General features: G+C 39.8%; 2 protein-coding genes across 5 annotated transcripts in view; one reads left to right on the forward strand and one right to left on the reverse strand.

Annotated features, from left to right (window-relative positions):
* Positions 1–24,563, forward strand: part of LOC309638925 (zinc finger and SCAN domain-containing protein 16-like) — a 378,126-nt gene that overhangs the window by 74,034 nt on the left and 279,529 nt on the right. The window lies entirely within an intron of this gene.
* ZNF184 (zinc finger protein 184) lies at positions 1,359–19,925 on the reverse strand. Of its 4 annotated transcripts, XM_082415346.1 has the most exons (7): positions 19,772–19,925; positions 19,450–19,514; positions 19,011–19,154; positions 11,841–11,908; positions 8,297–8,423; positions 7,842–7,937; positions 1,359–4,327 (listed from the first exon to the last, which is right to left on the reverse strand). In XM_082415346.1, the coding sequence occupies exons 3-7, from the start codon at positions 19,015–19,017 to the stop codon at positions 2,367–2,369; spliced, it is 2,259 nt and encodes a 752-aa protein (XP_082271472.1). In that variant the 5' UTR covers positions 19,018–19,154; positions 19,450–19,514; positions 19,772–19,925; the 3' UTR covers positions 1,359–2,366. The 4 variants fall into 4 exon arrangements, with proteins under 4 accessions (XP_082271472.1, XP_082271471.1, XP_082271473.1 ...); XM_082415345.1 differs by having other exon boundaries at positions 19,400–19,900; XM_082415347.1 differs by lacking the exon at positions 19,450–19,514 and having other exon boundaries at positions 19,772–19,895.

Here is a 24,563-nt window from a genome sequence, read left to right on the forward strand (position 1 = left end):
CAGTAATGATATTTTTTGGACCTGGACCTTGAGCCTTTATGCTTTCTCACTAGTCCAAGATCAAGATGAATGCCCCTGTGCAAGGGTGAGTTCATCCATGGCCCAGGCACCCACCTGAGCCCATCTGAGGCAGAGGTGTGTCCAATACAGGGTCTAGAATACAGGTTCCATCACACTGTGAGGTCATTCATATCAGTCCCCCTTTCCCTCCCCTCTCCACACCATCTTCTTGAGATGTAAACAAATCCAGAGAGAGGTAAACTTCTGTGACTTTTCTCTTGTCATATTGTTAGGGGAACCACTGACCGAAACTGCCCACGCTGGCCAGGCCCTATAGTAACCACTTGCATGAGTGATGTTAAAACAGGAGGTCCTGGTAAGGAACTCGGAACTAACAAGCAACCTCCAGATAGTGATCACACATTCTCGGTGCCCTGCATTTGATCTGATGGTACCTATGAATAGATCAAATTAATGGAACGAAGTAGGATCTTCCATGGTTAATGACAAATTCCCAAATAAATTCTGTTCCCTCATATAGGAATCATAGTGGCAAAAGGACAAGAGTCTTTTTGTCCATTCCAGGCAGACTCTGGTGTTCACTATTTTGGGATCTCCTTTGAAACAGGAGGACCCTTCACCTGGATATAGAAACTTCATTTCCTTATACTGTGGGAGTGGCTCAGATTCCAACCAAAGCATATCCTATAACCTGAGATCCATTCCTCTCTGCTAATGTCCACCTCTCTGCTATGGGATAAATAAATTCCTACATAATGGAAGCCTTGAGAAATTAGGAAATACCAAGATGACATTTCTTCATAGATGTTTCAAAACTATGACAGAAAAAAGTCCTGAGATTTAAATGGCTACTTTATCTCCTGAACTCTGTTCTTCACTGTCTGGCATCTTCTTTAAGGAGGTGACAAAATTCTGATGCAGGTCACTGGCATTTATATAAGCAAAAATGACTGCATTTTTTGTTTTCACTTGAAGAAAGCCGCAACACCCACTCCCCCAAACCTCCTTTGTGGGAAGAGTCTTGAACTCCTTTTATATAAATAATGGTCAACTTCTGTGCTACCTCCTGTTCTCAGAGCTCCTATTCTCAAGGCCAGGCTAGGAAATTGTCAGTTACTCTTAAAAGAGCGGACCTGATAATTAGACTGTATCTAGAAAAAATATAAGGGCCCATCTCTTTATGGCTAGACCCATATTTATTTCTGGCTCAAATGTTATCTTGACCAGGGTTGCCACAAATGGCCATGCAGGCTGTGGGCTGCCCATCTTCAGAAGTGTCACTCACTGTCATCTGCTTGTGATATCAGGTGGCCAAGGAAAAGCAAGTAAAATGACCATTATTTTATACAGCTGTTTAATTTCTGTACTTTGGTAAGGAAACAAATTTGACCTTACCTCTCAAAGTTCATGAGAAACCAATTTACAAAACAAGGTAACAGTCAAAATTACATTACGTGTACATCCCCTTCAGTACATTATGTGTACTGAACAGCTAATCTGTGAGCTTCTAGGAGGAGTCACAAGAAGCTACTAAGGAAGTGAGTACTGAAATCTAATCCAGTTGTTCTTTCCAGGGTACACATTAGGAGTTTAAAAAAAGACACTGAAGCCAGGATCCCACTCCCTAGGCCAATCAGTCACTGGGGGTGGGGTCTTGGCAACAGAATTTTATAAAGTTCCTGAAGTGATTCCACTATGTAACTGGGGTTAAATAACACAGGTTTAAGCTGTAGTAGAGGATCTATGTAGTTGTGATAAACCTCTAGAATGTTAAAACATACTAGGAGAGAAAGTAATAGGAAGGTTTAATACTTGTACTGAATTAAGCCATTATATATTACTGAATTATTAATTTGAGGGTACTTTACAATTCTTTTTATTAGGAACCGGTTACTTAAAGAACTTAAATGTGTTAGAACAGGAGCATGATAGATCTCCAGTCTAATTACTGAAACATAAATGCTTTCTATTGGCAAAACATGCATAAATGCATACATTCTAGATGCAACATAGCAAAATGCTGATGTACAATAATCCTATTCAAGAATATGTTGTGAATATACAAAACCGAGTATAAAACTCCAAACGACCTTTGAAATGACCTACTCCAAATCCCTCATTTCACAGAGGAAACTGAAGCTTAAAATGGCTGAATTTGCCAATGTCACTAAGTTGCTTAACAACGTAATTGGCTTACTTCAGCCCAATGTACTTTCCATTCCACAGCATGACAGTGACAAGTAAAAATATTTTTGGCAGTTTCTCAATCCACCCTGATTCTTCTGTACTTAAAAGGACAAACTAGAGTAAATGCATCCCCTATGTTTACGATGTTCCTAGAAGAGTCATATGCCAGGGTGCAGTCTCTGATGTTTGTTGAGAGCAGAACGATATCTGAAAGCCTTTCCACAATCATTACATCCAAAGGGCTTCTCTCCTGAATGAATTCTCTGATGCTGAATGAGGTAAGTGCTCTGGCTGAAAGTCTTCCTGCATTCATTACAGTTGTAAGGTTTCTCTCCAGTATGAGTATTCTGATGTTCAGTCAGATGAGTGCTCCGGCTAAAGGATTTGTCACATTCATTGCATTTATAGGGTTTCTCTCCAGTGTGAATTCGTTGATGCTGAGCCAGATGGGAGCTCTGGCTAAAGGCCTTTTCACACTTATTACACTGGTAGGGTTTTTCTTCTGTGTGAGTTTTTTGATGTTGAGCCAGAGATGAACAATGTCGAAAGGCTTTGCCACACTTGGCACACTCATAAGGCTTTGCTCCTGTGTGAATTCTCTTATGTTGCGTAAGGTGTATGTTCTGGTTGAAGGCTCGTCCACATTCATTACACTTGTAAGGTCTTTCTCCAGTATGTATTTTCCTATGCTGAATAAGGGATGAGCCATAACTGAAGGTTTTCCCACATTCGTGACACTGATAGGGTTTCTCACCAGTATGAATTCTTTCATGTTTAGCAAGAGATGAACTCCGAATAAAGGCTTTCCCACATTCCTTACATGCATAAGCTTTCTCTTGGGTATGAGTCTTCTGATGTTGATTAAGGTTTGAGAGATAACTGAAAGCCTTTCCACACTCATTGCATTCAAAGGGCTTTTCTCTGGTGTGAATTCTCCGATGCTGAGTAAGGGATGAGCAATAACTGAAGGCCTTTCCACATTCATTGCATTTGTAAGGTTTTTCTCCAGTATGAATTTTTAGATGTTGAGCAAGGGATGACCAGTAACTAAAGGATTTCCCACATTCAGCACAATCATAAGGTTTCTCCCCAGTATGTGTTTTCTGATGTTGAGTGAGGTTTGAGTGCTGACTGAAGGCTTTTCCACATTCATTGCATTCATATGGTTTTTCACCAGTATGAATCATATGATGACGTATAAATGTTGAGGGTCCATTGAAAGCCTTCCCACATTCATTACATTTATAGGTTTTCTCTCCAGTATGAATTTTTTGATGTTGAGTAAGGTGTGTGCTCCTGGTAAAGGTTTTATCACATTCGTCACATTTAAAAGGTTTTTCTCCTGTATGAATTTTCTGATGTTCCATAAAGTGGCCTCTCTGGCTAAAGGCTTTTCCACACTCATTACAAGTATATGGTTTCTCACCAGTGTGAATTCTCTGATGCTGAACAAGATGGGTCCTCTGACTAAAGGCTTTCCCACATTCATCACACTTATAGGGTTTTTCTCCAGTGTGAATTCTTTGATGTTGAGTAAGAGAAGGACCCTCAATGAAGCCTTTTCCACACTGATCACATTTATATGGTTTATCTCCAGTATGAATTCTTTGATGGTTTATAAGGTTTTCACTCCGGCTGAAGGCTTTTTCACATTCATTACATTTGTAGGGTTTCTCTCCAGTATGTGTTCTCTGATGGCGAATGAGAGCTGAACAATAACTAAAAGCTTTCCCACATTCATTGCACTTACAAGATTTCTCTTTTTTAACCGGCTTTAAATTCTGTTTGACATTTGTTTTAGTAGAGGTCTCTTCTGGAGACACTTCTTTTTGTGTTAAAAGGTCTGAACTCACATTGATGCTTTTTTCAAAGTCATTATTTACATGGTCTTTCTTCAAAGTAGGTATTGTCTTGTCAGTTATTTTTGTTTCCCTCGGCAGGGCCTGTTCATTTGTCTGTTGCCTCTCTGAACTGCCTTCAGATTCCCAAGTTTCTAAGACGTTGGAACTCCAAGGATCATCCCTTTTGTGCTTTTCTACTGTTGCCTCTGGAGATGGCTCTTCTTCAGAAATGTCCAGCTCTGAGACTGATACGCTATTTTCTGGTCTTGTCTCCCAGTCTGAAAGAAAAAGAAAATGTCAGTATTCTCTGAATTGAGGGGAAAAAAAAACAAACACACAACAAAAGTGTTATTGTGGGAATGACCTAATGAAACCAAAAATAAAGCCCTCAGCAAATTCTGAGGATTTTCAAACACAGCCCTATTATTTGGGGAGAAATTTGGAAAGAGCTAAGGAGAATGAGAAATAAAATATGAGAGTAGCAAGAGAATGTCTAATTCAATTTCATAGATAATCTCTAAGAACCAGTAAGGGAACTCCATTTAAGTTGATAGTAAATTTAGAAAGTGACCACAGAGATAGATAAGAGGAGACAGAGATGGACTGAATCTAAAGGAGGCAGTCTGAACTGGGATTCCTTGCCAGTGAACAGCAACAAGAAGTCTAAGAACCATGATTTCAAGACAGGATAAACACAAGACATGACTATGGCTCCATGGTTTTTAGCCTAGAAAACTGACAAAATAGTCATATCACTGCTAAAATTAGAAAGTTGTAAATAGTGGAGGAAATAATTTAGGTGGAGGAAGATAACGAGTTCAACACTAGGCATTTTGAGAATTAGGAAGAGAAATGGAGGACTAGACTATAATGATGTTTGTGGGGGTGGAAGATGCCAAAAGTAGCAGGATAACTAAAATGTTCAAATATAGGATAGAAAATATCAGCTCAAAAGAAGAAGGAAAAGAATAGCTAAAGCCATAAGAATGTACGTGAAAATAAAGCAGCGATGGGGGAAGATCCTTGAGGGTGTTTAGGGTAATGGGATGAATAAAATATGCTAATGAAAGAAAGCAGTTTTTCAGCAAGCAAACAAAAGAATATAAGAAACACAGAACCAAAGATGTTAAAAAAAAAAAAAGAAACAAAGAACCAGAAAAGTACATAATCAGGACATAGAGTTACACTACTCTACTGTCTACTATGGTATAGTTTGTCTTGTGCCAAGACAAGAAAGATGACAGGGTAGTCAATGCTGGCAGATTCAGTAAAGAAAAAAAGGCTGTGTTTAAAACAGCATTTCTTGGACTTCCCTGGTGGCGCAGTGGTTAAGAATCGGCCTGCCAATGCAGGGGACACGGGTTCTAGCCCTGGTCTGGGAAGATCCCACATGCCGTGAAGCAACTAAGCCCATGCGCCACAACTGCTGAGCCCACGTGCCACAACTACTGAGCCTGTGCTCTAGAACCCACGAGCCACAACTACTGAGCCCGTGTGCCACAACTACTGAGACCCACGTGCCTAGAGCCTGTGCTCCACAACAAGAGAAGCCACCGCAATGAGAAGCCTGTGCACCACAACGAAGAGTAGCCCCCGCTCACCGCAACTAGAGAAAGCCCGTGTGCAGCAGTGGAGACCCAACGCAGCCAACTTAATAAATAAATTAGTTAATTAAAAATAAAATAAAATAAAACAGCATTTCTTTGGTTCCACTGGTAACGGGAAGGTACAGCAGACGCCCAGAGAACCCTGAATCTCCTGTGCTGCCAGCCCAGTCACTGTCACCACCATTATCACTGCAAACATGAGAAGCAAGGCAGGGACCTAGAGCTGCCTACCATCCCCTCCATACCTGGTACCATAGGAAATGGTACAGCATGCATCAGCATGCAGAAGTGCAGGCAGCTTCACAACAGCAGTGCTTCTCCAGCAGGGACAAGATGATTAATGTAACACAATTTTGGGGAACAGCCAATCAGTATAAGAAATGGATATGTTTTCATCAACAAAAATGACACTAAGGATATACTTGTACAGCAGATAGCCATAAAAAATAGCTCCTGGGAAGTACTTCACAGGGAAAAGGATATGGAGACCATGGAGTCAGATGCTGTTAAAGGCAAAAAGAGTGTGGGAGTGACTGATCTCTAGCTCAAGTTGGAGTTCCAGTTGAAAGCAATAAACATGCAACAGACTGTGACCAATATCATCCACATTGTCATATTGTCTCCGCACTAACCAAAAGAGTTACCAGAATATCAGAGGTGGGGTAATGAATGAAGGATTGGAGAAAATTCCAGAAGGCCAGACTGAACAGCACCATTCCTACTGCAGGAAGCAATTCTCACTTTACTATATGCAAAGTCGAAGGGCACTGACCACAATATTTCGACACCCCTGTGCATGGAGAGATAATAGAAGGTGCTGACATCCAGGTTGCAAAAGAACAACGTAGACCGGTAAGACAGAATATATATCAGAATACAATCACGATTCTGCAGGGGCCAAGTCACCAAGACAGCCTAGAGAAGAGGATAGGAAAATGACGCAGACAAGGCCCAGGGCCAGTGGCCACCTCAGTGTAACTTTCCAAAAGTTGACAAACTGTAAGCACAAGTTAACAAAGTTCTTATTTTTAAAAAATTAGTTTTCTAAATTGTGTTCCATGAAACCATCTTTTTTTTTTTTTGGCCGCACCGCACAGCATGTGGGATCTTAGTTCCCCGACCAGGGATCGAATCCACGCCCCTTGCATTGGAAGGGAGGAGTTTTAACCACTGGACTCAAGGGAAGTCCCATGAAACCATCTTTTAAAAGAAAGATTTTAAAGGTGCCGTATAAAAAAAAACGGAATCACAGTTAGGAGGACAGGGGAGAGAAATGTTACATTCTATGCACCCTGTTGGAAATTTATAATTCCCAACTACAAATTAAAAAAAAAAAAATTCTGAGTGGTCCTCCAGTAAGAAACCTGCTAAATTTTAGCTAATCCAGTACTTGCCAAATTTGAACATGGCATGCATTGTCTCTCCCCATAAAAAGGACCCCCTACTCCTACCTCATTAAATCTGGAGATATATTCCTTACCTAGAGTGACTAAGTTTGTACATTTTTTCAGGGTCAGATCTTTGAAGAAGTCTCTCTGTGCAGTTTGGGAATTGATGGTTTACAAGAAAATTATTCAAAATTTCAAGGGCAGTCCAATAAAGTGATATGATCAGAAGCTACACAATGAGATTAAGACAGGAACAGGTGATGAAGAAATGACGGCTACAGGTATGGAACTCACTTTTGCACAGTTTGGTTGGGAAAGCAAGAAGGCAGACTGGATGGTGGCCAGAAAGATTAACAGTGTTGAGTAAAAGTATTTGGAATTTAGATTACCTATTTCTGTTTGAAGGTACTGGGGGTGGAGGCTGTAGATCCAAAAAGAAAAGGGTGAAAAGGGTAATAATTTCACCCTTCACTGTAAGGGTGAAAAGTGGGGTAATAATTATGAGACCAGGGCCCCAAAGGAGGCTGGGAAAGGAGGAATCCAGATTCCATGTCAAGAAGTTGCCTTTAGAAAAAAGCAAGAAGGATAATAACTCCTTTGAAAGGAGTACAAAAATAGAATACATGTTGAGACATTTAGTGTTTTGACAAAGCATAAGAGAGTCCAGATGCCTTCCCATTCTCCACAGGAGACGCTTTAAAGAGAAGCAAGTACATCTACATTTCAGACGTAAAATCCTCTCATCAGGCTGGTGGTTAGTGTCAATAACACTCATCTGCCGGGTATCCATTACTTACCTCCAAGGGCACCTACTGGAATGCTGGGCTCCACAGTCCATGGCTCTGTCCCTTGCTCTAACTGGGAAATCACATCAGGTTTGGAAACTTGGAGTCCTGCTCATAGGGGTAAAAAAAAGTTACCTGTCTGCACTGAGAGAAAAGTGCTGTATCAGAGTTCAGTCTCATCACTTTGTCTTTAGAGGAAAGGATACGTGGACAAATCAGATGGAGTAAAACATATAAAGCACATATAGCTTCCATGTTATACATTCCCAGATGTGGTATAACTTGGGAACTGATCTGGGTTCAGAAAAATTATTAGTTTGTCCTTCTACTTGCTAGAGAGGAGAAACCTTTTCAGAGCCTTTCAAAGTTTAGGAATCTTTGGTTCCTTAATGGCAGAACTCACCTAAGCACAAGAGCACCCTCCTCCTCCACACCCCCAGATATTAATGCAGAGAAGTCATCTTTACCTATAGAGACCAGATGTGTATAATTTTCCAATGTCACATCCCTGAATAAATCTCTCTGTACAGGATCCAGCTGTTTCCATTCTTCCTGGGTAAAGTCCACTATCACATCCTTGAAGGTCACTGATTCCTGAAATACCAAACATATTTCTGCTTAGCCATAAAGGATTTACCTCGGAAAGGGGTAAAGTTAGCAATACTGACAGAAGTAAGGCAAGCTCTGGGCTATCTGAAAAAATGATTTTGATATTTCCTCCTTTGTAAAATGATATAAAAACAAAACGTGACTCATAGGATTATTGCAAGAATTAAATAAGCAATGTTCAATATTAAATGCTTAATTTAAGGTCTAGCATATAACAAGTGCTCAGTCAATGTTGGCCACTGTTATCTTCATAATCATCATCATCATGATCTCTGTGCTCCAAGATATATCAAGTATTAAGAGTATAGCTACTAACATTAATAATATGCTTTACTACCTGTAAGTGCAAGAACAGCCAAAAATGTTTTTGAAAGAATTTGAGGAGACTTACCCTACCACATTTCAAAATATACTAAGTAACATACCAAAATATACCGAAAGATAAAGATAAATTAAAACAGAGTGGTCTAGTATGGAATAAAACTCAATGAAAAACAGAGAACCCCAAAATATAGCCATGTTTATAAGAACTAAATGGGATTAAGCAACTTTCAAATTAGTTTTAAAAAGCTGGATTATTCACTAAATGGTGCCATAACAAATGACTGTCTATTTGAGAAAATAAATTAAGGTGAGTTCCCTACTTCACAGCATACACAAAAATATCTGCTGGATTAGAGACTGAATTGTAAAGAAAAAGCAAAAATAAAATAGAATAAAAGACAGAAAAATGGTTTTATAAGCTTGATATGCGGAAGGCAAAAATTATAAGACAGAGACTGACAGATAAAACCACATAAAAATGTAAAACTTCTGTAGAAACCATAAATAAAATGCAATATTCTGAGTTGCTACAAATAATTAGCAGAAAAGATGAAAGATGAACAACCTACAGCAATAACCAAAAAAGGCCGACAACCCAAACAGGCAATTCACCCAAACCATTGTTAACAAACCATGAAAAGATGTTCCACTCCAAGAAAAACATAATAAAACAATGAGATACCAGATTAGCAAACACTGCTTAAAGTGCTCATGTGTATTACGGTGGGAACAGGGCCCTAATGCAATCTATCAGGGGGCACTCTGCCAGGATCTATCAAAACTTTAAAAGCATATGTCATTCAATCCAGATTTATAGCTTGTAGGAATTTATTCTTTAGAAACACTTCAGGGTGCAAAGACATATGTAAAAATTTCCTTGCAACATTGTGAGGGGAAAAAAAAGCAAACTTAAATGTCTATTAATAGGATAGTGGTTAAAGAATTCATGGTACATCCATACTAAAGCAGCTTATGCAGACATTTTAAAAATAAAGTGTCTCTATATGTACTGATTAGGAAATATATATCATATTAAAAATAGCATACATGGTATTATCCCATTTTTATTTTTATGAATAGGAAAGTTTTTATGTAAATGCACAGAGAAAAAGCTAAAAGAATACACTACCGAATATTATCAGTACGACTGTTTAGTCGGACTCTGAGGCAATGCAGGGGAACTCCCTACTTTTTCTTTATTTATTATGTATTTGAAACTGGGCAAGTGAGTTAATTTTGTTTCAAAATAGATAAATAAATTATTGGGACTTCTACTTCTAACCACCACAGAGCTACTGGACTAGCTCTCCCAGTGTAAACAACTGTAAAACTCAACAATATAACTGAAACAAGTGCTTTCGTATTTTGAACAGCAGTCAGAACAGAACTGTGATCCCTGAGAGAAGGGAGACAATCACATGAGCCCCACAGACCCTTCAGTTTCCTGCCTGGAGGCAGAAACTGAGCAAGACACAGTGGTCTCACTGAACTAAGGAAACAAAGGTGGCAGCTCAGGACTACAGAGGCAGGGAATTTGCAGGATAGATGCTAGAGAGAAGGGAGATACACAGAGGAGGAGCTCCAAAACTCTGGTGTAAATACTATCTCCACAGGCCATATCAAGTTACCAATGTGACATAACTGAACCCAGAGTTGAGAAGACATACGCACAATCAGTTCCCACAAACAGTTCCAGCGCACTTTAGGAGCAGCACAAGTTTAGCCTGTGAAGAAAGAGTTAAAGCAGCAAGTCCGGCTTGCCCAATCCTTGCTAATCTCCAGGGACACTTGGATCCATGTTTCTGAACCTTAAACAAGCTCTGAAAACTAATGTTTATATAGTCACTGATTGACGATGTTATTGTGTGCCTGGAGCACTGGGACAGGATGTACCAGACTGTCAGCATTGTTTAAAGTATACAAGAAGATTTACGACGCACATGTGGTGCCTAGTTTGAGGTCTGCACCATGGCTGGTCAACAGCAAGTACATGCTGATGTGATCAGCTCCCTTTAAGAACTCTGGACTGTGAGACTCAAGAAGACTTCCCTGGGTAGAGACATTTCTCTGTCTCTGTGGACAACAGCTCTAGAGAAAGTACATCTGTGTGATCATCACAGAAGGAGGACTTGGAAGCCTGCACCTGATTTCTTTGGATTCTTATAAATATCTTTTTCCTTCTGATGTGTTTTGTATCATTTGTTATAATGATCTCTATCCCTGAGTTATGTTGCTGGGTTGGGTGGGTCATCCTAGCAAATCACTGAACTAAAGTATAGTCACAGACCCCATGAAACACAGTCCTAGAATAAGGCTACACTAGGTCAGCCCTAACAAAACTTACAGTTCAAAACCAAACCTCAAAAGGATCAAGCTGTGGCCAAGATGGGATTAACAAGGACTGGATTTACCCTCCTGCATTAAAATAACCAACAAATTCCAGACAAAACATATGAAACAACAGTTTCCAAGGCACTGAATCTCAGATAACAAAGAACAGTGATCCCCAAGAATCAGGAAACAAATGAAGTGAGCCCTACAACTGCTCCAGCTTACTGCCTTGAGAGTGTCCAGGCAGGGGTGCAGGGAAGGGGAACCCAGGAGCTACCCAGCAGACTCCTTGAACTGAAGAGGTAATGCTGAGAGTTTGGGGAAGTCAAGGTGACTAGAGTTCACACAGAGTACTGTAGGGAAGGGAGCTACAGAGGAAAGAAGCAAGAACTGCAGAAACTCTCCTAACCCCTCCAGACCACATACATTTTTGTCGAGTCTCTGTTTTCCATGGTAGTCATTTCACCTTTTTAATATTTAGCAGTCATTTGGTCTATTCAGGTAAAGTATCAAATTTTGTACTTCTTCTGCTCTCTCATCACTGGCACATGGCAAGACGTAAGCAAGAAGTTAAGTGGTGAATATATTAGTTAAGCTGGAGAGGCAGAGCTAAGAAAAAAGTGGTTGGCAGATGGGAGCCCAGAATGAATTGCCAACATTGGTTTTCAGCTAAATATAACCCACAGCAAAAGAATACACAATCCCACTCTAACGACTGAAATGACATTTCAGGAAATCCCAACTTACCTGAAAACTAGCTGATGGGAGTGAAGTACATCCCCCTTGGAGAAGGGCAGACTCTGGAGAAGATAGATCTAGGGGAGAAAAAGGAAACCACAATGAATCCTGTCCAAGTTAGCTGTTCCCAGCAATCCACAAAATCCACTTATTTTTCTATATGAAAACAGCAGGAACTATTTCTGCCATTTGAGAAGCCATTTCCTTCTCAAAATCCAAAAAAAGAAGCAACGTAACTGCTGACTAGGACCTTCGTACTCTCATGGGTAGGCTTAGGAATTAAAGTATTACTTTAAGATTCACAATTTTGCCCCTAGATACTTACAGTCACATGGATCATACAACTCAATCTACATTCCTCATTAAGTGAGGCAAAATATTTCTGCTGCCTTCTCTGCTACATATAAAATATGAATTAATAATCAGGTTACTTTCCAAAAGTCTTCCCATGCCCTTTGAAACGTTGCTATTAATATAAATTACATATCACAACGACATATACTTATCTATATTACCTACCTACCAGAGTGTCTAAACTTAAATACACATGGTCAATACTAACTACTGGCAAGAATACAGAGAGATTAGAACTTTTGTACATTGCTGTGGAGGTAAACATTTACCAATCATTTAGAAAAACTGTTTGGCAGTATATACCAAAGCTATACGTACACCTGCCCTATGACTCAGCAATCCCACTCCTGTGCATATATCCAGAGAAATGAGGGGTTATATCTACCAAAAGATTTGTACAAGACTGTTCACAGCAGGTTTATTTATAATATGCCCAGATTAGAAACAATCCAAACGTCTTTCAGCAGAATGGATAAACTGTGATATATTCCTACAATAGAATATTATTCCACAGTGTTAAAAGAATGAGCTCTTGCTTTACCTAACAACACGGATGTATCTCATAAACAATATTGAGCAAAATAAGCCAAACACAAAAGAATGCATACTGGGACTTCCCTGGTGGCGCAGTGGTTAAGAATCCACCTGCCAATGCAGGGGAGACGGGTTCGAGCCCTGGTCCTGGAAGATCCCACATGCCGCGGAGCAACTAAGCCCGTGCACCACAACTACTGAGCCTGTGCTCTAGAGCCCGCGAGCCACAACTACTGAGCCCATGTGCCACAGCTACTGAAGCCCACGCACCTAGAGCCCATGCTCCACAACAAGAGAAGCCACCGCAATGAGAAGCCCGTGCACTGCAACGAAGAGTAGCCTCCGCTCGTTGCAACTAAAGAAAGCCCATGCGCAGCGATGAAGACCCAACGAGCCAAAAATAAATAAATTAATTAATTTTTTTAAAAAAGAATGCATACTGTATGAGTACATTTACAGGCATGCCTCGTTTTATTCTGCTTCACTTTATTTGCACTTCACAGATACTGTGTTTTTTTTACAAATTGAAGGCTTGTGGCAACCCTATGTCGAGCAAGGCTATCAGCACCATTTTTCCAAAAGCATTTGCTCACTTCATGTCTCTGTGTCACATTTCGGTAATTCTCGCAATATTTCAAACTTTTTATTATTACTATATTTGTTATGGTGATCTATAATCAGTAATTTTTGATGCTACTACTATAAATTGCTGAAGGCTCAGATGATGTTTAGCGTTTTTTAGCAATAACATATAGTTTTAGATTAAGGTATATACATTTTTTTTTTACACGTAGTGCTATTGCACAATTAATAGACTACAGTATAGTGTAAACATACCTTTTAAATGCGCTGGGAAACCAAGAAATTCATGAGATTCAGTTTATTTCAATATTTGATTTACTGCAGTGGTTGGAACTGAACCCACAATATCTCTGAGGTGTGCCTGTATATTAAGTACAAAAACTTAGAATAGTGGTTACCTCTGGAGGGTTACTGACTGGGCAGGCACACAAGAGAGACCTCTGGGGCATTAGAAACATTCCATTTCTTAGTGTGGGTAGTGGTTACACTGGTATATAATATATAAAAATTAATCAACTGGTACGCTTAAGATCTGTGCACTTAATGTAGTAACTTATACATCAATAAACAAAACAGAAACCAACTTTGCTCTTCGAGGAATCTATTCAGAGTAATGCTTGATGGGAAAGTCCGATTCTCAGAGCGTAGAGGAAGCAATAAATGGAACTATTATTCCAGACTTAATTTGACCAGTAATGGAAAACTGTCTTGTAAAAGAAATCTTGAGAAATGAAGATGTTAGTTGGAGGAAAGTTGAGGAAATGTTGTACATAGGCAGATATGTACCCAAGACTTTAGGAAAACAGAATAAAGAGAAATGTCTTAGGTAAGATGATTTTGATTCCAAGTAACAGAAACCAACAAAACCAACAACAGTAACAGCTATAGAAACCAACTAAGTGCCTGGCAATAGTAAATGTTCAATAAGTGTTACAAATATTACCATGACTATAAGGGACAGAGGCTCATGAAAGTTAATCCTAACTATACAATTGTGAAAAATTCCAAAAAGAAAAAAAAGGCAAAGCCTTAAAATGAAACCATTTGGGCTGATTTAATTTTGAGGAAGTTAGAATTAAAAAGAATATTTATGAAAGATATAAGGGGCAAAGAGCTGAGAAGGGGAGAAGTGATGTCATCAACATGGTGGAATAAGAATTTTCTACCATCTTCCCCACAAAGAACACTGACTTAGACAATCATCCATGGATGAGAGTGTCTTTGTGGAAGTCCAGGAGTCTAGCACAGAAGTTCCAGCACACCACTGGGACAACAACAACAAAAAATCCAAAATGGATGCATTGAAGAGGGTAAGAGGAACAGTTTCATTTTACCGGTGTCACCCCCAAGGAGGTACAGCTCAGTGCCAAGAAGGCCTTCTTGGCCTGTGATTTCTCTCACGGGAAAAAGTGAAAGCATGTGAGTGCCCAGGTTCCCCAGCAGTATAGGACACCACCAAAGATACCCACTTCTTTCTCACCTCATCCAGAATCCTGAGGTGTCCTAAGAGAATGAGGGGAAGAGAGCAGCTGGGAGAACAGCAGTCGGGGCACTTGGAGGGCATATCAAAGGAACATGAATCCTACTAACCACTTCACAGACTCCATCAGGAAGCCTGCCAAAGAGCCACTGGGGATGCTTCACTTGTAGATTCTCCCAACTGCAATGCTCCATGCACCTCTCCTATACACCCTCCCCACAACCTATGGCCAGCTCTCTGTGCACACCCTAATGGTGGCAAGAGGAGCTTTTATAGATAGCTATGAACACACACAGAAAGCCAGCCTGACTCTGCATGATTTGGAGAAAGCCAGCCTGACTCTGCATGATTTGGAGAAAGCAACCAAAGCAACCTGAGCATTCAGCACCACCAAGGAAAAGCAAAGGTGAAGCTGTTAGCACCCAGCCTGGCTTTGCAGGATTGAGAAGGCATACAATCTTAAGAATCCCCCTCAAGAGGGAACAAAAAGCATGGAGCAGATGTATGCATAGAAGATCTGAGAAAACCTCAGAATCCCTAACAGAACTGCTGATGGAGGGTATTTCTCTCCCAAAGCCAATCAGTAAAGACAAGAGGAGGTGATTTCATCAGTGGTGTTTCTATACACTAAAAAGGAAATATCTGCAAAAGAAATAAAGAAAATAATCCCATTTAGAACAGCATCAAAAACAATAAAAAACTTAGAAATAAATTTCACCAAGGAGATGAAAGATCTGTGGAATGAAAACTATAAGTCATTGATGAAAGAATTTGAAGAAGGCACAAGTAAATGGAAAGACATCCTGTGTTCATGGATGAGAAGAATTTCTATTGTTAAACTGTCCATACTACTCAAAGTCATCTATAGATTAAATGTAATCCCTATCAAAATTCCAATGGCATTTTTCACAGAAATAGAAAAAAAATTCTAAAATTTGTATGGAATCAAAAAAGACCCCCAAAAGCCAAAGCAATCCTGACAAAGAAAAACAAAGCTGGAGGCATCACACTTCCTGGTTTCAAACTATATTATAAAGCTACAGCAATCAAAACAATACGGTACTGTCATAAAATAGACACAGATACCAATGGAACAGAATTGAGAGCCCAGAAATAAAGTCTCCTATATATGATCAGCTAATATTTGACAAGGGACCAAAAATACTTAATGGGGAAAGGACAGTCTCTTCAACAAATGGTGGTGGGAAAACTGGATAATCACATACAAAAGAAGGAAACAGAATCCCTATCTTACACCAATCATGAAAATTAACTTGCAATGGATTAAAGATTTAAACAAGACCTAAAACTGTAAAACTCCTAGAAAACAGGAGGAAAAAGCTACTTGACATCGGTCTTGGCAATGATCTTTTCAATATGACACCAAAAAACACAAGCAACAAAAGGAAAAAGCAGCAAGTGGGACTACATCAAATGAAAAACCTTCTGCACAGCTAAAGAAAGCATCAACAGAATGAAAAGATAAGCTATGGAATGGGAGAAAATATTTGCAAATCATATATCTGATAAGAGGTTAATATCCAAAGTATATAAGGGACTCATACAACTCAATGGCATAAAAACAAATAATCCAGTTTAAAAATGGGCAGAGAACCTGAATAGATATTTTTCCAAGGAAGACATACAAATGGCCAGTGTATATGAAAAGGTCCTTGATATCACTAATCATCAGGGAAATGCAAATCAAAACCACAATGAGATATCACCTCAGACCTGTTAGAATGAATATTATCAAAAAGACAAGAGATAAGTGTTGGTGAGCATGTGGAGAAAAAGGAACCTTTGTCTACTGTTGGTGGGAATGTAAGTTGGTATAGCCAATATGGAAATATAAATATATACCACATTTTCTTTATCCATTCATCCACTGATGGACACTTAGGTTACTTTCATGTCTTGGCTCTTGTAAATAATGCTGCAATGAACAGGGGGGTGCAGATATCTGAGAGAGTGATTTCATTTCCTTTGGATACATACCCAGAAGTGGGATTGCTGAATCATATGGTAGTTCTAGTTTCAATTTCTTAAGGAATCTCCATATTGTTTTTTATAGTGGGTAAACCAATTTACATTCCCACAAACAGTGGGAATGTACACACACATACACATATATGATGCAATATTATTCAGCCATAAAACAGAAGGAAATCCTGTCATTTGGGATAACATGGATGGACTCTGAAGGCATTGTGCTAAGTGAAATAAGAAAGAGGAAGACAAATACTGCATGATCTCATATGTGGAATCTAAAAAGTCTGAACACAGAAACAAAGAGTAGAATGAGGGTTTTCAGGGGCTGGAGGGCGGGGGAAATGGGGAGATTTTAGATAAAGGTTACAAACTTTAAGTTACAAATAAGTTCTGGAGATCTAATGTACAGCATGGTAATTATTGTTAACAATACGGTATTATACACTTGTAAGTTGCTAAGAGAATAAATCTTAAACATTCTCATCACATGCACACTGCACCAAATATGTGTGATGACCAATGTGGTTAACTAACCTTACTGTGGTAATCATTTTGCAATATATAGGTGGGTCAAATCATAACACTGGACAACTTAAACTTATACAATGTCAGGGTCAATTATATCTCAATAAGCTGGAAAAAACTTTTCTCAGCAATATTTTGTAGCTTTCAGTGTAGAGATTTTGCATATTTTTGTTGGTATATATTCTTGTTTCATATTTTGGATGCTATTATAAATGGAATTATTATTTTTATTACAATTTCCAATTGTTCATTGGTGATAGAATGAAACACAGTTGATTTTTTCATCAAACTTTTTGTTTTGAGATAATTGTAGATACACATGCAGTTGTGAGAAATAAAACAGAGATTCTTTGTACCTTTAGAAAAAAAGAGCTGAGGACAAATATAAGGTACAGCTCAAACCTAAATAAATAATATAAATAATGTTAAGATTTCTAATGATATTAAACAAATCCGAGAAAAAGAACTGTATGATAGCAGCTAGGTTAAACCAAACTTGACTGCATAGCCATACCTACAGAATGTAAAGACAATGACAATACAGAAAGAAGTCTACAGTGACATATCACAGGGCTCTGTCCTTACCCTGACCTGTTGAATGACATGTAGGAAGAAAGAGGAATATTCATTAAATATGCTAGTGACATAAAGTTGGAAAGGACAGTTAAAACACTGAATAACCAAGTTAATATCAATTATTAATTATTCTGACAAGCTGGAACACTTGGCCGAAAAATTTGAACAATCATAATAAATGTGAAGTCCTGACATTAAGGATAAAAAACAAGTCTATTATACAAGGATGACATAAATCTAGTTCATGGCAGTTTATGTAAAAAAGATCTAGGACTAACAGCATAATATCGCTGATTTTTTAAAAAGCAAATACAATCTGATACTAAACAGCAGAAATATCCAAATCAAAAGAAATAGTATGTCACACTTTAAGGTACTTTTCAAAGTACATCTAAATGACTGTTTAGTTTTAGGCAATGCATTTTAAGAAGCATGCTGTCATGCAGTAGAGTTTTTAGAGAAGAGGTCTAGATATATCGCATGGAGACCCATCAAAGGAACTGAGGCTATTTTGCTTTGAGAAGAAAAAGAATTTGTGAGTAGGGGTTGTAACAGCTGAATTCACATATCTGAAGGGCAGCAATGTTAAAGAGAGAGCAGTCTCTTGCTTTTGGGGACTAAGAACTAAGATCAACCCAGAAGTTACAGGGAAAGGCACTTCTGCCTCATATAAGGAACTAAAAAAAGAAAACACCAACAAGGGAATAGTCTGCACCCAAAATGGAGCTTAATGCCATAATTGTTCAGGCATAGGCTTAACAGATGGTCATCCGCCAGGGATATTTCAGAACTGATTCTTGCATTGAAGAGATGATTACCAAGATTTTTTCTGACTGTAAAATTATCATTCTAATTTTTAATAAATAGAAATCATGTGAGGATCACAGACATTCTGAATCATTACTCCTTTTCATTCCCCAATCCCAAAGCCAAGCAGAATTAGCTCTTCCTCCAAGTCTCTCTCTATAATGTAAATAAGAATCTCTCCCTATGATGTAATTGTTTCTTTTCTTTATCCTCATATATATAAGGTTCCCTCCTTCCATTTCTTCCAGCTCTGTCAAGTATTTAATCTTCATGTCATGACTGTTCTTTTGCCCCCATTATCCCACTCTCCCCCAAGTCGTCCCCACTACCTTCCATCTCAGGTGCTCATCCCGTTCCTCTTGGAATCTGGACACCAGGGTTTCCCAAGCAGCGTCCCTCCAGTGGGGTCCTCTCTCTGGAGCCCAGATGTCCGGCACGAGTCTGTGCCCTTACACACAGTGAAGCTGGCTGCCCTAGAAGACACAAGATGGGGTCAGCGGCAACCGTCACACAATCACACCTCAAGAGTTTTGCACAGTGGCCAAGAAGTCCTTGGAAAAGAGAAGTGCCCGGAGAGAGCAGTAAAGAGGCATGTGGCACTCCCGCTGAACAAAAACAGAATGGAGATCGAGTACGCAGGTTCGGCCCCAGATTCCAAAAAACCCCTGGCGCCTACCCTAGAATCTGGGCAGAGGCGCCCACCTGCTCGGACGGTTACCTCGGTGCACACTTGTGGGCTCACACCCCCGCGGGCTCAAGAAGACACACCTGTTGCGGAGCGGAAAAGCTGGAAGGTGGACAAACAGGGCGGGGCTCGGCTCGCGTCCTTCCTCCTAGGCCGGAACAAAAGAACAAAGCCCTCCCAGGGATCGGGGCGGAATAGTCCCACACTAAAGGAGGAGAGGGGAGCCCCCTTCGAGGACTCCCCAGCTCCCTCTCGCAGAGGCCGCTTCAAGCGGAGAGAGAGTGGGGTGACGTCACGCGGCCAGAGGGGCTGGCGGTTGCCATAGTGATATCTGGGCTTCCCTCCCGCTAGAGCGATTTTCGCGCTCTGATCCCGGGTCCAGAAGCTCTGGGACAATCACCAAACCTAGTGAAGGGAGCCGAAGCAGCTGGACTTTCCCCCTCGCCAAGCTCTTTTCACGCCTACAGCCGGCTTCAACGGCCACTTCCGGTGGTGGGAGAAGAGAACACCGCCCCCCCCCACCCGCTCGCTAGCGTTAAACCGCGCCCCGCGGACACATAGGACTACGATTCCCAGAGTGCTCCACGACACTAAACTCCATTTCCCAGAGTCCCCAGCCAACGTTTGAGATCCAGTGGAGCGGGGACGAGTGTTCTACCCACTAGTCGTTTGTTCGTACACGTCTCAGGTGAAAGTATGCGTTAGAGCAGTGACTCTCAAGCGTGTGTGACCGGACTGATTTTAAGAATACACATTTACACACATATATAATTTAAAAACGCAAACAAGCATTTCACGATGCATAACTTGCCTTTATTACCTGTCCTGCATTGTATTTAGTGTTCTATCCCTTTGTTTAAAAAATTCTGGTCGTGACCCATTATATTGACCCTCAACCATGACTCTTAAATGGAGCCCAACGCCAGTCTGTCGGTGTGTTCTTGGGAGAAAAGAATCCAACAGAAGTAGGTAGGTTTCTGTATTTTTAAATGTGTGGCCCAAGCACTTTACTGTGCTTCAGTGCATCTCCATATTTGTATAGTGGGGCTAAGGTCAAGTCACTCAGCCTGCTGACTGAACACTAAACTTGGAAATCAGGAAGACATGGCCTAAGTGAAACAGGAATGAAAGCTGTGAGAGAACAGGCTGAAATAAAAACACTAGATGAAAAGGGATTAAAACACATGCAAGCATATTTAAAATGCAGGAACATAACTAAAATCGTACTGGAGAAGAACTGAATTGATGCTATGGAAAAGTGAATCAGTTGTGTATAGGATATTCTTTTAAAGCTGCGTGGTTCAAAAGAAAAAGGTGAATGAAATAGAAGAAAGTGATAGACAGATATAAAGGACAGAGGATGGAAAGCCAACATGTGGATGATTGCCCATCAGGAAGGAGAGACCACATGAAATCAGCTATCATTTAACACTTTCTATGTGCCAGGCAGTGTTCTAAGTGCTTTACACCTGACTTATTTAATTCTTAAAACAATCTGATGAAGTTGTTCATTATTATTCCTTCTTTACTACAAAGGAAACTAAGGCACAGATAAGTTGAGTAACCTGCCCGAGGTGACATAACCAATAAATGGGGAAGCTAAGACTTGAATGTAGTAATTTGGTCCCAAGCTCCCACTTTTAATCTTTAACACTAGAATCCCTAGTAAAGAGATGAACAATTTCCTAAGTTTAAGAAAGAATGCATCTCTCATTCATTGCTAGTGGGAGTGCAAGATGGTACAGCTACTTTAGAGGACAGTTTGGCAGTTTCTTTCGAAACTAAGCACACTCCTACAATATGATCCAGCAATTGTACTCCTTGGTCTTTACCTAAATGAATTGAAAGCTTATGCGCACACGAAAACCTAATTGCCGAAACTTGGAAGCAACCAAGATGTTCTTCAATAGGTGAATGGCTAAACTGCGGTACATCCATACAATGTAATATTATTCAGCAATGAAAAGAAATGAACAATCAAGCTACCAAAAAAACCCACAAAGGAACATTAAATGCAAATTGCTGAGTGAAAGAAGCTAATGTGAAAAGGCTACATACTGTACGATTCGAACTATATAACATTCTGGAGAAGTCAAAACTATGGAGACAGCAAAGATCAGTGGTTGCTAGGGGTTTGGGGAAGGGAAGGAGGGATGAATGGTTGTAGCACAGGGGATTTTTAGGGCAGTGAAATTATTTTGTATGATATTGTAATGGTGGCTCCATGTCATTATACATTTGTCAAACCCCATAGAATGTCAAACACACAGAGTGAACACTTAATATAAACTATGGTCTTTAGTCAATAATAATTTATCAATATTTGCTCATCAGTTGTAACAAATGCACCATACTAATGCAAGAATGTTAATAGGGAAAACTGGGGGGAGGGGCAGTGGTGAGAGTATATGGGGTTTTTCTGTAAACCTAAAACTTTTTTTAAAGTGTATTAATTTAAAAAATATATAAAGGTTAAAGGTGCTTCTGGTAAGGTCTCAGCAGGAAATGAGGGATGTGTAGTTAGAAACTGGAAGAAAACTGATTCTTGTTGTAAAGTGGCAGAACTTGGCTGAATTGTGTTCTACAGTTGGGTGAAAAACAACTTGTAAGCAATGAACTTGAATATTTAGCTGAGGAGATTTCCAAGCAAGGAGTGGAAAGTGCATCCTGGTTTCTGTGTGCTATTTATGGCAAAATATGTGAGGAGAGAGACAAATTGAGAAAAGAACTGTTAAGCAAAAAGAACCATTTTTTTGATGGTTTGGAAAATTTTCAGCTACACCTTATACAAACGAGGCTTTCGATACAAGTTGAAATACATATGTATTGAAAAAACATATATATTTGTAAAATTTCTGTCCTCAGTGACTTCTGTTTGTAGTTTTAGCAACTGGGTGTACACATTAAAAAAAGTAAGCAACCATAGCAAGCAGCATATAGATGCTCCCTGAGTGTATATGCAAAATATTGAGTACCTACTATGTGCCGAACACTAATAAGAAACACTCTCTGCATATAAGGTATAATCTAGTGAATAAAAACCTAAGTTTCTTGAGTTTTTACTTGGCTCCTAGCTCTAGATACTTTACTTGAATCAACTCATTTAATTATCTCAGGTTACCAAATAGGGAACAGAAAAGGATGGAAATTCACAGAAAACGCATAGGTTAATAATTTAAGATACAACCCTACCTTAATAATGTATCTTTTTGCACAATGGCCATAATTTTGGTAATAACCAGATTTTTTTACTCAAAAAATACATAATGAATATCTTAGTATGTCATCAATAAGTATTCATGCATTACATGCCTTTTAATGGCAGCAAAAGTATTGCATCATATAGATGAATAATTTTTTAAAAGAAAAATATTTACCACAGCTTAACAGATACACACAAAAAAACATATGAAAGCGAACCACTCAATGCATTTACACGAAGCAAACACACCCATGTACCCAGCACCCAATTTGAGAACCAAAATCATTATCAGAATCCCAGAAACTCCTTCCAAGGGTAGTGGGACCTCCGAGTCACTACCTACCAAGGGTAATCATTACCCTGATTTCTACTGTACAAGGAACATTAATTTCACCTGTTTTTGAACTTTCAAAAGTTGGAATGCACTATAATATGTGTTTTTTGTCTGGCTTTTTCCATTCAATATTAGTTAGTGAGATTTAATCCATGTGGTTGTGTGTACTTGTAATTCATTCACTCTTGTGGTGTGGTATTACATTGGGAAAACCTCTCAATATGTCTTTTCTACTGTAGATGGACATTTGGGTTGTTTCCAGTTTCGGCCTAAAATAATAACTGGACTACTTTGTGTTTCTTACAACTCAACCCTGGCTCTTCCTTTACTGAGATCCATTCTGATATGTTTAAAATTTTTTTCAGTGCAGTAAAAGTTGCAGCTGTGTTCAGTCTTCGTTCCCTGGTACCCTAAAACAAACACCTGTTGATAATTTTAGTTCAAATGCATCACTAATTGCTTTCTGTTTTGCATATATATATATATATATATATATTTTAATGTATTTATTTATTTTTAGTTTTGGCTGCCTTGGGTCTTTGTTGCTGTGCGCGGGCTTTTCTCTAGTTGTGGCGAGCGGGGGCCATTCTTCGTTGCCGTCCTTTTAGAAGGTAGCCAGGTTCCAGGGGCGACAGGAACTCACGAACCATCTATAAATTTTGTTCTTAACGTGACGGGAGCGTGGAAACACACTGTGAAATGCAAAGCACGGTGCAAACACAATGGGATTGATGTTCCCTTAGGATTGATGTGGGCTAGGCACTTGGGGACACCAGAGCAAGGGTATGCAAGGAGGCTTTTCTGCATCATTTCCCTCGCCCTTTACTCAGGACGCAAGTCATCGAACTAAGTTCCTCTCTGAAAGCCACTACCCACTAGCTCTTCAAGGAGCATCAGTGCCTGAAAGTTCCAAACAAAAGCTACACGTATCAGGCCTAAAACTAGGATGACAGTCTGATTCCACTTCGTTGGGAGGTTAGTTTGGTTCCAGGTGAGGACATTACAGAGGCCTCAAGTTGTCTGGAAAACCTATTGCTGATGCGGTGAGGACACCCCCTTTTAGTGCTCTCGACTCCCGCAGTTGCCCAGCGAGGCTGACCTCCATGCCAAACTTGCACTTCACCTGAGGGTTTCTATCCAATTTGCAGAGTGCGTTTTCTTGCACTCCAGCTCATTTTTTTCCTTTCTTCCCTTTTGCCCTTACCTTACATCAGCCAGTGAATTTCTATTTAAAGATTTAACAGCAATTGTAATTGTTCGTGTAGTCGTGGCCGAGTGGTTAAGGCGATGGACTAGAAATCCATTGGGGTTTCCCCGCGCAGGTTCGAATCCTGCCGACTACGTTGGCTTTGGCGAGGAAAATACAAAGCTTACCGCTTAGACATACAGGTTTGTAAACAACCGTGTTTTCCTTTGCCTCTATGCACTTTCAGCCTTGGAAACTTAAAGTATTTCTGGAGTCAACAGATGCCCCTGTTAGGGTTTAGCAACTACCTCCCGTGTTCAGTAGATTCAAATCATGGCTGTGAGTGTAGAGAGGAACCGGTGCACTGGTTCCTTTTTGTCTTTTACCGTAAGGTTCTCACATAGCGCCATCGCTGGCCGCCCCACTGTGCTGCCTGTTCTGGGAAGTGAGGGACGGACTGGAGAGGACTCAAGGC

This window comes from Balaenoptera physalus (assembly GCF_965194825.1).
Source record: "Balaenoptera physalus genome assembly, chromosome: 11".
Lineage (NCBI taxonomy): Eukaryota > Metazoa > Chordata > Mammalia > Artiodactyla > Balaenopteridae > Balaenoptera > Balaenoptera physalus.

Bases quoted from the DNA above. Each gene is read 5' to 3' on its own strand.
- ZNF184 (XM_082415346.1), bottom strand. The intron at 8,424-11,840 runs GTAAGTTGGGAT...TTGGTATTTCAG, and splicing joins TCCCATCAGCTAGTTTTCAG to GAATCAGTGACCTTCAAGGA. The intron at 4,328-7,841 runs GTAAGTAATGGA...TTTTTCTTTCAG, and splicing joins TCCAGTAGGTGCCCTTGGAG to ACTGGGAGACAAGACCAGAA.